The 15,030-nt window shown below is 48.3% G+C and overlaps 1 protein-coding gene across 1 annotated transcript in view; it reads right to left on the bottom strand.

Moving 5' to 3' along the window:
• Positions 1–3,648: 3,648 nt before the first annotated feature.
• Positions 3,649–15,030, bottom strand: part of rbm22 (RNA binding motif protein 22) — a 28,471-nt gene continuing 17,089 nt past the window's right edge. The window contains exons 7-11 of the mRNA XM_078231779.1: positions 12,680–12,880; positions 11,472–11,636; positions 10,101–10,192; positions 7,733–7,867; positions 3,649–6,527 (exon numbers count right to left, since the gene is read on the bottom strand). Coding sequence (XP_078087905.1) covers positions 6,394–6,527; positions 7,733–7,867; positions 10,101–10,192; positions 11,472–11,636; positions 12,680–12,880 — 727 coding nt within the window. The 3' untranslated portion in view covers positions 3,649–6,393. The remainder of the gene's footprint in view (positions 6,528–7,732; positions 7,868–10,100; positions 10,193–11,471; positions 11,637–12,679; positions 12,881–15,030) is intronic.

Below are 15,030 nucleotides of genomic sequence, written 5' to 3'. Positions count from 1 at the left end.
CTCCTGCAGCGTTCCAAAGATGTGGAGATGCCGGCGTTGGACGAAGTTTCACAACACCTGGTTAAAGTCCAACAGGTTTATTTGGTAGCACGAGCTTTCGGAGCACTGCCCCTTCATGAGGTGAGTGCAGGATTTGGTTCACAAACAGGACATGTATAGACACAAACTCAATTACAAGATAACGGTTGGAATGCGAGTCTTAAGACTCTTAAGACTTGCTCCAAAAGCTCATGATACCAAATTAACCTGTTGGACTTTAACCTGGTGTTGTGAGACTTCTTACTGTGTTCCAAAGCTCAGCCCCATCTTCAGGAACCGCGCCTCACCTCTCAATGAGGCACTTTGCAGCCTTTAACATTGCCTTTCGGTGATTTCAGGTCATCATCTCTGCCTCCATTTTATTTCCTTTACAAGTTTATCTTTCTCTTACTTTTGAACAGCAGCTGATCAGACGCTCGCACCTCCTCCAATCACATATTTTATTTATTTAATTACCACTCTCTCTGGCCTTGCAGCACCAATCACTTTGCCATTAAATCTCTTCTATATTCTGCCCTGTCGCAAACCTTCCCTTTTGTCCTTTTTCCACCCTCCCACCTTTTTAAACTTGATTCAAGCCCATTAGATTTCTGAAGTTGCCCAATTCTGAAGTCATTGACCTTGAATCACTCCAGTTTCTCTCCACAGATAAAAGCAAAATACTGCGGATGCTGGAATCTGAAACAAAAACGCAAAATGATTAGGAAGGGTCATCCAGACTTGAAACGTTGGCTCTATATTCTCTCCCCACAGATGCTGCCAGACCTGCTGAGATTTTCCAACATTTTTTGTTTATGTTCTCTCCACAGATCCTGTCTGACCCACTCAGTATTTCCAAAACTTTTCTGCCTTCATTTCAGGTTCCCTGCACCTGCCTCTTTTTTTTTGTTTTGTTTTCAAACTCAGCATTGACAGTTCCAGTTGTCCCTCAGCATCTGCAGACTTTTGAGGTGTTGCGAACAGAGTTCCAGATTTCCATTCGTCTTCGTATCACCGGACTTCACAGCTGAAAGCCTGGCTCTAATTTTTCTGTGTATTGAACATTTGACACACTTCAATCCAATCACCCTTAATCTTCCAGCAGCGCACCCCCTTCAAGGCCGATATACCCTTTCTGAGATTTGGTTATGCGTCATGTCTGTTGAACTCCAGCTGGCCTGGACACTTAAGGAGTTACTGCTATCTCCATTGCAGGGACTCAGTTACGCAAGGACTGAAAGAAATATGTTCCTGTCTTGCATCTTTTTTTTGAATTACCAGGAGGTATTGGGACCCTAACGTTCTCTGTTGCTTTCTCCATAGCAACACATCAGCCAATTAGAACCCTTTATCTCCTGCATCATAAATTGAAGTGATCGTTTGAAATTTGGCATTCTTGCGGAGAGTGCAAGGCAAATACCTTTGGTAATGTCTCTCTCATCCCAGCAATATTCGAGAAGAAACAACTTGGGGCACTTCCCCAGGTTTCCTTAATCCTAGAATTTACAGGAAAAGAAACCATTTTACCCATCGGGCCAGCAACAATAATCTCTCCCTCAATGTCAACAAAACAGATTGTCATTGACTTCAGGAAGCGTAAAGGAGAACATGCCCCTGGGAAGGATTCTCTCTGTGCATCCCTCCCCCTTCATAATTTTAATAATCCCAACTGGGTCACACCTCAGCCTTCACCTTTTTACAGAGGAGACTTTTAGTCTATTTAATTTCCCTCTGCGACTGGATCCTCACCAACTTTTACAGATGCACCCATAGAAAGCATTCTGTCTGGTTGTATCACAGCTTGGTATGGCTCCTGCTCTTCCCAAGATCGCAAGAAACTACAAAAGTTCGTGAATGTAGCCCAATCCATCACACAACCAGCCTCCCATTCATTGACACTTCCTGCTGCCTCAACAAAGCAGCCAGCATAATTAAGGATCCCACGCACCCCGGACATTCTCTCTTCCATCTTCTTCCTTCGAGAAAAAGATACAAAAGTCTGAGGTCACGTACCAACCGACTCAAGAACAGCTTCTTCCCTGCTGCTGTCAGACTTTTGAATGGACCTACCTTGCATTAAGTTGATCTTTCTCTACACCCGAGCTATGACTGTACTCTCTCATTTCCTTTTCTATGAATGGTAGGCTTTGTCTATACAGCAGGCAGAAACAATGCTTTTCATTATATGTTAATACATGTGACAATAATAAATCACATCAAAAATCATTGGCTCTTTTGAAAGAGCTAATTATTCCTCCTCCCCTTTATCCACTCTCTTTCCCCAATGCCCCTGCACATTTCACATTTTCAAGTACTTACCCAATTCCTTTTTGCGAGTTATTGCTGAATCTCCTTGCAAGCAGCACATTCCAGATCATAGCAACTCACTGAGTAAAGCATTCTGCCTCATCTGCCAGTGAAAACTCTCTCATTAAGCCTCGATGATTTTCAAACCTCTCTATTAAATTTCCCCTCAGCCTGTTCTCAGGAGAACAGTGCCAGCTTTTTAAAAATATTTGTTCATGGGATGTGGGCGTCGCTGACTGGGCCAGCATGTGTTCCCAAATTGCCCTGGAAAGGGCAATTAAGAGTCATAGAAGCCTACAGGAGAAGGCCATTCGGCCCATCGAGTCTGCACTGACCACAATCCCACCCAGGCCCTATCCCTATAACCACATGCATTTACCATATCTAGTCCCGCTGGCACTAAGGGGCAATTTAACATGGCCAATCCACCTAACCCACACATCTCTGGACTATGGGAGTAAACCGGAGCACCTGGAGGAAACCCACGCAGACACGGGGAGAATGTGCAGACTCCACACAAACTGTGACCTGAGGCCGGGATTGAACCCAGGTCCCTGGCGCTGTGAGGCAGCAGTGCTGACCACTGTGCCACCATGCCATCACCTTGCTGTGCATCTGGAATCACATGTAGGCCAGACTGGGTAAGGTCGGCAGATTTTCTTCCCTAAAGGGGACCTTAGTGAACGACAATAGTCGATAAAAACCAAATACTAATTGATAAAAACTAAATACTGCTGGAATCTGAAACAAAAACTGCTGGAAAGTCTCAGCAGGTCTGACGGCATCTGTGATGAGAGAACAGAGCCAACCTTTCAAATCCAGATGACCCATCGTCAGAGCTGTGAATAGTTTACACACCTTGCACACTCGTCCAAAGACAATAGTTTCATGCTCACCATTGGACTTCTAATTCCAGATTTTTATTGAATTGAAATTCCTGCAGTGGTGGGATTTGAACCTGGGACATCATTATTAAGGGTTACTAGTCCAGTGACAAGACCACTCTGCCATCGCCTCCCCAGACTTCCCATATAACTAAAATCCCTGGAGGCATTCTCTGCGTCCTCTCCAGACTTGAAGTCTTCCCAAACATGTGGTGTTAAAATTGGACACAATATTCCAGCTCTGGCCTAACCAGTATTTTTTTAAAATCAGGGTTTAGTATAACGCCCGAGGTTTTTTTTAAAACTCAATGTCTCTATTAATAAAGCTTGGGATCTAAAACGCTTCCCCTCACCCAGAAAACAGCCTGCAGCCTTTGAAGATTTTTTTCTAATTGTTCTATGAAAGAGCGACATTAAATAAACCAGACTCACAAACCACTTTTAAAAAAAAAAGAAACCTTTATGAATGTGAATGGACTGACAGGAATAACAGCTCCCTTTCGACAGGTTTCCCCCAAAGCAAGAGATACCTTGCCCTTACACCAAGACCAGACACACAATTTCTGCTGCGTTCTACAGAGTATCCCACACACAGCCTCACAAATCTCAGCTGATTCGACAGGTCTTCACAGACACTGAATCGTTGGGAGGACGATGGTGGAGGAGAGGGAGGAGAGAGGCTAAGGAGTATTCAAAAAAGGGACAAGTGAATTTACAAAACAAAGCTGGGAAGGAGTTGTGATCTCAGAAATGAATGTTCTCGCCAGCGCTATTCAGTGTGTTTTATTCCACTGAGTGACTTTATCCAGATGAATCACACGGGTGAGGCAGTCCACCCTCAGGAACCAGCAGCATTCAGTGAGACAGACCTGGGCTACAGAGAGGCGCTTGGGCTGCAGGGTGTTGGAGCAAGGATGGGTTCTCCAGTCTCAACCCACCTAGCCAATCCTGCTGCAAAACATTTTTTTAAAAAAGTTTATTTGTCACAAGCAGGCTTACATTAACACTGCAATGAAGTTACCGTGAAAATCCCCCAGTCGCCACACTCCGGCGCCTGTTCGGGTACATTGAGGGAGAATTTAGCACAGCCAATGCACCTAACCAACACATCCTTCGAACTGTGGGAGGAAACTGGAGCACCCGGAGGAAACCCACGCAGACACGGGGAGAATGTGCAAACTCCGTACAGACAGTGACCCGAAGACGGAATTGAACCAGGATCCCTGGCACTGTGCGGCAGCAGTGCTAACCACTGTGCCACTGTGCCACTGATATGTTCAACATATGTTTTTAAAAAAAACCATATCCAGAGCTCAGCCCTGAAGCCCATCTCTCCGCTTCCTCAGATAGTCAACTTAACACCACTGCTCACACAATGGGGCGCAGTTTTTGGAAGGAGCTGCTGGTGGCGGGGGCGGGGGGGGGGGGGGGGGGGGGAGGGGGGAGTAGAAACTGCTGAATCGTTGTCAGAAGCTAGGAGAGCTATCAAGTGGAGGTGACATAGGTTACAGTGGGGTCAATACCTCACACAGCTCCTGAGAATGGAGAAGAAAGAAACCCTTTGCCAATGCAAATAACCAGTCTGCTCAGTAAACAATTACACAAAGTCCAGGACACTCACAGCACTGGCTGCACAGAGCCATGCCCAGGCTACCAGAAAGAGTCAAAAAGTGACACAGAAGTATTTTAGCAGGAAAAAAGGCAACACTGTATTCGTTGAATTTCCGGAATAATCTCGGATGAACGTGGGGAAAGGGCACTAAATTACCGATAGGACTTAGAAAACAATCATTGCACCAGACCACATCGGCACCTCCAGAGGCAGGGATTTTCCAGCCCTGCCCACCGCCAGAAATGTCCAGTCCCGCCGCCTCAGCGGCTGGCCCGCCACATGCCCCGCGGCAAATCCCATTATGGCGGGACCAGAAAATCCTGGCCAGTGTCTCTCTCTCTGTCTCGCCAGCTCTCCATGCCCAATCCCTCCCTCAAATCCCGGTGCTGTGAGCGCTCTCTCAGCTCAGTGCAGCTCGTGTTCCGGGGGCGCACTGGCTCCAGGGATCGGACTCCAGTGCTTTCACTGCCCAGTGAATGCGTGGGAAGAAACATGGAGGCCTGAGGAAGAACATTCCGGCAAGAGTCCTACCACAACAAAGGCCACTTTGTTCTACTCGTGGGTTACTGGAGCCCACACAACACAAGCCCCAATAATGACAATCCCTACATTTTTCCTGCTGGCTCTTTGATGCCCTCCTATAGAGGAGTAATCACTCTTCATCCCGAGCATTTGGAGACGACAGACACAGGGAATGTCCAGTGATGAAATACCCACACTATTACCTCCACATCAACAATCAATTCTGGGCTCCAGTTGGAACTGTCAATTAACACAGACACTTACTCAGGTTTAACACTTGATTCAACTGTGTGTTTTTTTACGTGTCACTCAAACAATGCCTCTTACCAAACCCTGGGCGGTGTGGGCAGTTCTTGGGACTCCAGCAGGCACATCCTTCCTGCTGGGAGGGCGGCATTTCTTCACATTCAAGCCAAGCAGTGAACATGAGTGAATGGGCAGATGGGAAAGGGTTTTTCAACGAAGTTGGAACTCCAAAGACCCCAACTGACTCTCCTACTTCAACCCATCACTCCGAGGGTCCAGTGGTGCTGAGGCCAACTTCAGTGCCTCCATTCCTGCCCTGCCTACGTCGGTGTTGGTGTGGGGGGGGTGGAACTCCCTGACCACTTCAGTGATACATCACGAGTGGAGGGGAAGACACACCACCTACAGCATCTCCGTGTAGAGAGGGGGACGCCCAATTCACATTCTAGTCGGGTTCACATCAAACCCTTGTTCAGACAGAGTATCCAGCGATGGATTAGCTCGAGGGGGAAGTCGGGAATCGCCTCAGTTTGACCGGGTTATATCAAAACTACACAGGGCAAATCGAATCCCAACCCTGCCTGACCAGCGAGGAGGCGACGCTCACACCACCCCTTGCTCGATTGGGAGGGGAAATTAAACCAAGTTTACTAAATTCTAAAACGTAAAAAAAAATATTTTTGGTGGATTGAATTTGGGATCGGGATTCCAAAAGACACTTGAAAAAGCAGCATTCCCGAAATTCCCGCTTGTTCAATGTCGGTGCCGGACTGCAGTGAAGGTAGGAACAGGCGGCTCGATGAGTTAGACGCTGTTGGGCTTGTTTGTGTGGGCACCCATCCGCTGCGGGTCCTGGGATGGGTAATGGATAGGGCCTGGAGCCCGGAGGAAGGGAGGAGGTGGGGGCGGCATGCCATGGAACAAGGTGGCTCCGAACCCTGGGGAGAACAAAACAAAACCAGAGTTAGTGATACAGGAACGGCAGAAAGCGCAATGTACACCCCGCAGTATTAGAGGAAGTCAATCTACAACTCATTACAACAGTCGGAGTAAACACCCCATAATATTAGAGTACAGTTAACATACAAAGAACAATATAGCACAGGAACAGGCCCTTCGGCCCTCCAAGCCCGCGCCGCTCCCTGGTCCAAACTAGACCATTCTTTTGTATCCCTCCATTCCCACTCCGTTCATATGGCTGTCTAGATAAGTCTTAAACGTTCCCAGTGTGTCCACCTCCACCACCTTGCCTGGCAGCGCATTCCAGGCCCCCACCACCCTCTGTGTAAAATATGTCCTTCTGATATCTGTGTTAAACCCCCCCCCCTTCACCTTGAACCTATGACCCCTCGTGAACGTCACCACCGACCTGGGGAAAAGCTTCCCACCGTTCACCCTATCTATGCCTTTCATAATTTTATACACCTCTATTAAGTCTCCCCTCATCCTCCGTCTTTCGAGGGAGAACAACCCCAGTTTACCCAATCTCTCCTCATAACTAAGCCCCTCCATACCAGGCAACATCCTAGTAAACCTCCTACAATAGATAAAACAAAGCTTAACAAACTTCCCCATTCCTGCTGTGACACTCGCCCCTGTTTCCCTGTTAAGTTGACACTAAGCCTGATGGTGATATATGAAACTAGACACTAATACCTTTCCTGATAAAAGTTTTATTTTACAGAATGCTTTACTATCTGTGTCTGCTTCTCACCAACTACCCCTGTGTGACCCAGGCAATCTCCCCTAATAGGTGCTCTGGATATTTAATTAAACAATGCCCTTCCCCAGTGTACCATAACAATATATAACATACCATTAGCACCCCCACCCCGCCATCCTTCTCGCCCCCTTCCTCCTTGGTCCTCCCTTCCACCCCAACCTGCCAATACCCACAGCAAAGCGACATTTGCCATTTTTAACTCCACCCCCCCTCCCTCCCTCCACCGACCTGGGATTCTGGCTTTGCAAGCCCAGTAAGGAACAAGCTGCATTAGTGTACACACAACCTGACCAGTCCCGTGGGACACCCCACCTTGTGATGGTCAAAATATTTGTTCTAGATCTCACAGCAGCAGCAGTGTGTAATACAAGCTGAGCAGAAAGCTCCCACACCACCCCCTGCCCTGCAAACCCCGGGTACCTGGCGGTGGGGGCGGCACCAGGCCGGGCGGAGGAGGCAGCGATATGTTCATTACGGCCGGCGGAGCGCTGGGCGGGAGGTTGAAGAAGTTGGTGGGGGTCTCCTCCTCGATGGTTGGCGGCAGTGGAGGCAACGCTTTGAGGGCAGAGGGAAGGAAAACAAACACAAATTAGGCAGAGGATCACCCAGTGCATACATACCACACTGACAACCAACTGAACAGCCACCCCCTCCACCCCCATCACTCACAGCCACCCCATCACTCTCAGCTAACGGTATAGAGGGACTGAGAAACTGGAATTAAAAATTAGAATCATAGAATCCTACAGTACAGAAGGAGGCCATTTGGCCCATCGAATTTGCACTGACCACAATCCCACCCAGGCCCTATCCCCGTAACCCCATGTATTTACCCATGCTAGTCCCCTGACTCTCAGGGATAATTTAGCATGGCCAATCCACCTAACACGCACATCTTTGGACTGTGGGAGGAAACCGGAGCACCTGGAGGAAACCCAGGCAGACATGGGGAGAACGTGCAAACTCCACACAAACGGTGACCCAAGCTGGGAATCGAGCCCGGGTCCCTGGCACTGTGAGGCAGCAGTGCGAACCACTGTGCCACCGTGCCGCCCATGGTGGGAATCACAGCATCTTATAGCACAGAAGGAGGCCATTTGGCCCATTGTGCCTGTGCTGGGTCTTTGAAGAATTGTCAGCTCCAATTGAAGTCCATGGAATTGAAGACAAATTATTGACCTGATTAGGAAACTAGCTGAGCAGCTGGAGACAGACAGTAAGGATAACGAGAAGGTCATTAACTGGCAGCACGGGACTCGTGTTGCACACAAGGATCTGTATTGGGGCCTCAGTTGTTGATGACTGAGATGATGGGATTGAAAGCCACACATCCAGATTTGCCAATGATAAAAAAAGCAGCATTGCCAGCAGTGTAGGTAGAAACTTAATGTTACAAAGAGATATTGACAGATTAAGTGAATGGGCAAAACTGTGGCAAACGGATTTCAATGTCGGTAAACGGGAGGTCATTCACTTTGGACCTAAAAAGGATAAGAACACAGTTATTTCTGAATGGGGAAAAGCAGTGAAAACCTAAAAATATAAATCAATGAAATGTCCTGAAAGGCAAATAATGGAAAAGGCTAATGAAACTCTGGCTTTTATTTCCAGTGGGCTCGAATACAAAGAGTTATCTCCCACCATGACCTCGCTGAATGGCAGGCTTGGGGAGCTCGATAGTCTCCTCCTGATCCTATGAAGCTGTTTCTCTTCAGTTATCTCTCCAAATCTATCATGACGATGAAAACATCGGTCAAATCTCCCCTGAAACCTCTCTGCTCCCAGGACAATCCCAGCATTTCACGAGAGACTGTTTGTTTCTGCTCCTCAGCACGAAGCAAACCCGACATCCAGGGTGAGCAAGGGATCTGATCTAGTCATGGGCATCTTTATTAGGGGAAAACGGTCAGGTTCCTTATGTCAGTAAAATTATTTGAGGATGTTTGACAGCTTTTAAACTCACACCAGGATGCAGCATGTATAGGACGTGATTTTACAGGAACTTGAGACATGACTCACCCAAGTGTTACTTGGGTGAGTCAACTGGAGTCACTCAACTGGACTCACCACATAAACACAATGGTTACAAGAACAGGTCAGAGGCTAGGAATACTGCGGCAAGTAACTCACCTCCTGACTCCCCAAAGCCTGTCCACCATCTACAAGGCACAAGTCAGGAGTGTGATGGAATACTCCCCACTTGCCTGGATGGGTGCAGTTCCAACAACACTCAAGAAGCTCAACACCATCCAGGTCAAAGCAGCCCCGCCTGATTGGCACCACATCCACTCCCTCCACCACTGACGCTCAGCAGCAGCAATGTGTGTTCTATCTACAAGATGCACTGCAGCAATTCACCAAAGACAGCACCTTCCAAACCAACAACCCACTTCCATCTCAAAGGACAAGGGCAGCAGATACATGGGAGCACCACCACCTGCAAGTTCCCCTCCAAGCCACTCACCATCCTGACTTGGAAATATATCGCCGTTCCTTCGTGATCGCTGGGTCAAAATCCTGGAATTCCCTCCCTAACGGCATTGTGGGTCAACCCACAGCACGTGGACTGCAGCGATTCAATCAGGCAGCTCACCACCACCTTCTCAAGGGCAACTAGGGATGGGCAATAAATGCTGGCCCAGCCAGCGACGCCCATGTCCCACAAATGATTTTTTTTTTAAAGTTCCATAACATAAAGAGGTTGGGCGTGATGAGTGAGTGCGAATGCATTGTCACTCAAGAGTTAAGGTTTCCACCATAATACGAGAAAACATGGTCCTTTACTTACCACCAGGCAGACCTGGAACAGGCTCCAATTTCATCCCTGACTCTGTAACATTCGAGTCCTTCTCCTTCTCTTTCCCTCTGGCAGCTTGCGACCTAGGGTCATCCAGAACAAGAATTAATATGGTTATCAGTGCAAATGTCTGACCAGCACAGAGAAGGAACCTACACACGAGTGCGAGGGGCGCACCAATGAACAGGGGCAGTGATGCGAGTCGCAAAGCCTGGCAGTGAAGTTGAAATACACAAGTGCTCTTGCAACCAGCAGGCGAGAAGCTGAGTGATACGTGTCAAAGTTCCTGCGTGTGACTGCTCACCGGTGAACTCATCCCTGAGCGACGGCACTCACTGAAGAACTGCTGCGTGTTCACAAGCATGTGTCCATGGACACAATCACCAGCAAACATGCCTGCAATTGTGACTACGTGTGAAACAAAAGGTACCCCATCTGCTGCTGTTTCAAAGGCTCCACGCGGAACAACTTAACTCAGTAGTTCTCTTAATGTCAGGCCAGAAGGGCACAAAATTGGATCCACTTGGTTCTCAATATTTATTTTTGATTTTTCTACTGCCCCACCCCCCCCCCACCCGTTTCCAACCAACCAGCTGAATAAAACAATTCCAGGTTTTCACAGAATTCCTACAGTGTAGAAGAGGCCATTCGGCCCTCAATGTCTGCACCGATTCTCTGACAGATTACCTTAATAGAATCCCTACGGTACAGAGGAGGCCATTCGGCCCATCAAGCCTGCACTGACCACAATCCCACCCAGGCCCCATTCCCGCAAGTCAACATATTTACCCTGCTAATCCTCCTGACACTAGGGTCAATTTAAGCATGGCCAATCAACTCGCACATCTTTGGACTGGGAAGGAAACTGGAGCACCCGGAGGAAACCCACGCAGACACGGGGAGAATGTGCAGACTCCACACAGACTGTGACCCGAGGCCAGAATTGAACCCGGGTCCCTGGCACTGTGAGGCATCAGTGCTAACCACTGTGCCACCATACTGCCCCTATAGCCAGGCCATCTCCCCACGCTATCCCTGTAACCCCACACATTTACTATGGCTAATCCAACCAAACTACACATCTTGGGACACTAAGGGGCAATTGAGCATGGTCAGTCCATCGAACCTGCATGTCTTTGGACTATGGGATGAAACCGGAGTACCCGGAGGAAACCCACGCAGACACGGAAAAAGAACGTGCAAACTTCACACAGACAGTGACCCGAGGTCGGAGTTGAACCTGGGTCCCTGGCTCTGTGAGGCAGCAGTGCTAACCACTGTACCATGGCACAAAATCTGCATTGCCCGCACCCACAAACACCAGGACTGACCCATCTCCAAGGCACCTTATTGAACACCCACCTGCCCCATTTGACGTTCAGCCTCCGTCCGTTAATGATGAGTTTGTTGAATGATTTCTCAGCCGCAAGCTCCGACGCCTGCCTGGTGGCGAACTGGATGAATGCGCACTGCTGCCGCTGGACCACAGTGATGGAACGAATCTCGCCAAACTGGTAAAAATGGTTCCTTCATATCCAACACAAAAACAAAACGGTGGTTAACAAATATTAGTAACAAGTTGCATCTATAGATCACCAGGCACATCCTCAAGGTGAGCTGAAACGTTTCACTGCCAATTCATTACGTCTGAAGGTGCCAGTTTGCGCATAGCAAGATCCCACCGACTTCAATGGGATTGTTAATTAGTTTATTTGCTGATGTTGCTTGTGGAGTAAGGTGGCCAGGATATATGGGGAAGAACTCCCCCGCTTTTGCATCATAATATGGAGCCTCGCCCATCCACCTGACTGGGAAAACGGGAGTCATAGAGGTTTATAGCCTGGAAACAGGCCCTTCAGCCCAGCTTGTCCATGCTGCCCTTTTTTTTAAACCATTAAGCTAGACCCAATTGCCCACATTTGGCCCAGATCCCTCTATACCCATCGTACCCATGTAACTGTCTAAATGCTTTTTAAAGGACAAAATTGTACCCGCCTCTACTACTACCTCTGGCAGCTCATTCCATACACTCACCACCCTCTGTGTGAACAATTGCTCCTCTGGACCCTTTTGTACCTCTCCTCTCTCACCTTAAACATACGTCCTCTACTTTTAGACTCTCCTACCCTTGGGAAAAGATGTTTACTATCTAGCTGATCTATGCCCCTCATCATTTTATAGACCTCTATAAGAGCACCCCTAGGACTCCTACGCTCCAAGGGAAAAAATCTCAGTCTATCCAGTCTCTCCCTATAACTCAAACCATCAAGTCCCTCTTATACTTTGGTTGAGCTTTTCCAATAATGTTGCACTCCTCGAGTTCCTGTCCTGGAGTGGCATGCTGCACCGGGATTTGAATCCATGACTTCCTGGATCAGATGCATGAGAATTACCCACTGACTCACGCCTGAAAGGTGAGTGACCTGCGGTCCTGGAGGAAACATAAAAGGCTAGGCTGTATGCAGGAGGGCAGTGAAACTGAACCTAAAGGCGGCATGTTAAAGACACGACACATTTCCGCACTTGGCCAGGGGCGCTATTAATCCTTTCCCACTCAAAGGAGTGTTTACCGGAGCTCCGTCTCAGAGATCTGCTCCCCAAGGCCTCCCACGTAGAGGGTTGTGATGGACTTGTCCTCTGGCGGGTCCAACCTGGGCATGGTTGCTGCCCGTTTCAGCAACTTGTCAGCTACTGGGTCGTTAATGCCATAGTAACGGTCCTTAATGTTCTGATCGGCCAGTGGATCGTCCGGGTCTGTCGGCTTTTCATGCCTGTTTTAAAGAAAAAATCAAATCAATTTAATCATTTCGATTGGAACCTTACAGAATCCCTACGCTGCAGGAAGCTGTTTGGCCCATCAGGTCTGCACTGACCCGAGTGCCAATTATGGTCAGGATAATGGGGTATGAGGATTGCTCTACAATCAGAGACCAAGCCTTTTTACGCTAGACTTTAAAAGAATGAGAGGAGATCTCATTGAAACATACAAAACAATGAGAGAGTTTGATAACGGTGGCGATGACAGGTTGTTGCCCCCACCCCAGGCTGGAGAGAACAGCACTGTGGGCATTTAGGACTGAGCTGAGGAGAAATTTGTTCACTCAGTGAGTTGTGAAACTTTGGAATTCTCTAACTCAGAGGGGTCTAGACGCTCAGTCATAGAGGTTTACAGCATGGAAACATGCCCTTCGGCCCAACTAGTCCATGCCGTCCTTTTTTTTTCTTTAAAACCCCTAAGCTAATCCCAATTGCCCGCATTTGGCCCATATCCCTCTATACCCATCGTACCCATGTAACTGTCTAAATGCTTTTTAAAAGATAAAATTGTACCCGCCTCTACTACTACCTCTGGCAGCTTGTTCCAGACACTCACCACCCTGTGTGTGAAAAAATTGCTCCTCTGGACACTTTTGTATCTCTCCCCTCTCACCTTAAACCTATGCCCTCTAGTTTTAGACTCCCCTACCTTTGGGAAAAGATATTGACTATCTAGCTGATCTGTGCCCCTCATTATTTTATAGACCTCTATAAGATCACCCCTCAGCCTCCTATGCTCCAGTGAAAAAAGTTCCAGTCTATTCAGCCTCTCCTTGTAACTCAATCCATCAAGTCCCGGTAGCATCCTAGTAAATCTTTCTGCACTCTTCCTAGTTTAATAATATCCTTTCTATAATAGGGTGACCAGAACTGTACACAGTATTCCAAGTGTGACCTTACCAATGTCTTGTACGACTTCAACAAGACGTCCCAACTCCTGTATTCAATGTTCTGACCGATGATATCAAGGATATTCAAGACAAGATGGAGAGATTTTTGGATAGCAAGGGCACTGAAGGGAAAGTAGAATTAAGAAACTGGAGTTTGGTCATGCCCTTATTGAATTCTGGAGCAGACTCGAGGGGCCAACTGGCCCACTCCAGTTCTTATTTCTCATGTTTACTCAGGCGGCTTTTGACGCGGTCTCACAGAGCAGATGACCATGTAAAGTTAAAGCGCACGAGACTGCGACATCTGACTCCAGACCAACTGCAACGTAGCTGACTCCTAACTGCCCTCTGAAATGGTCTAGGCACTCAGTTCAAGGGCAATTAAGGATGGACAACAAATGCTGGCCTTGCCAGCATTGAAAGGATAAAGTAAAAACTCTGCTCTTTTTCAAAATGTTTGGGTCCTTTGAAATCACCTGAGGGGGCAGTCAGGTCAGGGCCTTGGTTTAATGCATCATCCAAGAGACAGCACCTCTGACACAGCAGCACCTACCCCCGCCCCGGCACTGCAAATCTCAGCCTGGATTCTGTACTCTGGAATGAGACTTCAACCCATGACCTTCTCTGTCAGAGGTGAGAGTTTAGTCTCCAGAGACCTCCTGTAATAATTGCGAGGCTCTACAATCACTTGGCAGGGGAAAGTAATTGATTTATTTACTCAGAAAGAACTGTTTAAAAAAAAGAGGACAATGAAGACCCTCCACACTCTTCAACTCCCGTGGGTCAACCTTAACCGCCAATCTCCAACTGCTCCTTTCAACCGCTGCAATGCCACTTGGGTTCGGGCTCCACCTCCACAGGACGAGTTTGGACTCGCGGTCAACTGCCACTCTGCACTCTTGGCTCCATGCTCCACATTCCCAATCCCGCTCTATACCGCTGCGTATCATGCTCTGCTGCGCTACCCCATCTCCCCCCCCTCACCTGCACGGACACTCCCCCTCCTCACCTGCACGGACACTCCCCCTCCTCACCTGCACGGACACTCCCCCTCCTCACCTGCACGGACACTCCCCCTCCTCACCTGCACGGACACTCCCCCTCCTCACCTGCACGGACACTCCCCCTCCTCACCTGCACGGACACTCCCCCTCCTCACCTGCACGGACACTCCCCCTCCTCACCTGCACGGACACTCCCCCTCCTCACCTGCA

Source organism: Mustelus asterias, chromosome 16 (genome assembly GCF_964213995.1).
Source record: "Mustelus asterias chromosome 16, sMusAst1.hap1.1, whole genome shotgun sequence".
Lineage (NCBI taxonomy): Eukaryota > Metazoa > Chordata > Chondrichthyes > Carcharhiniformes > Triakidae > Mustelus > Mustelus asterias.
The sequence above is the reverse complement of the archived record's forward strand: the minus strand, read 5'-3'. Positions and strand labels throughout refer to the sequence as shown.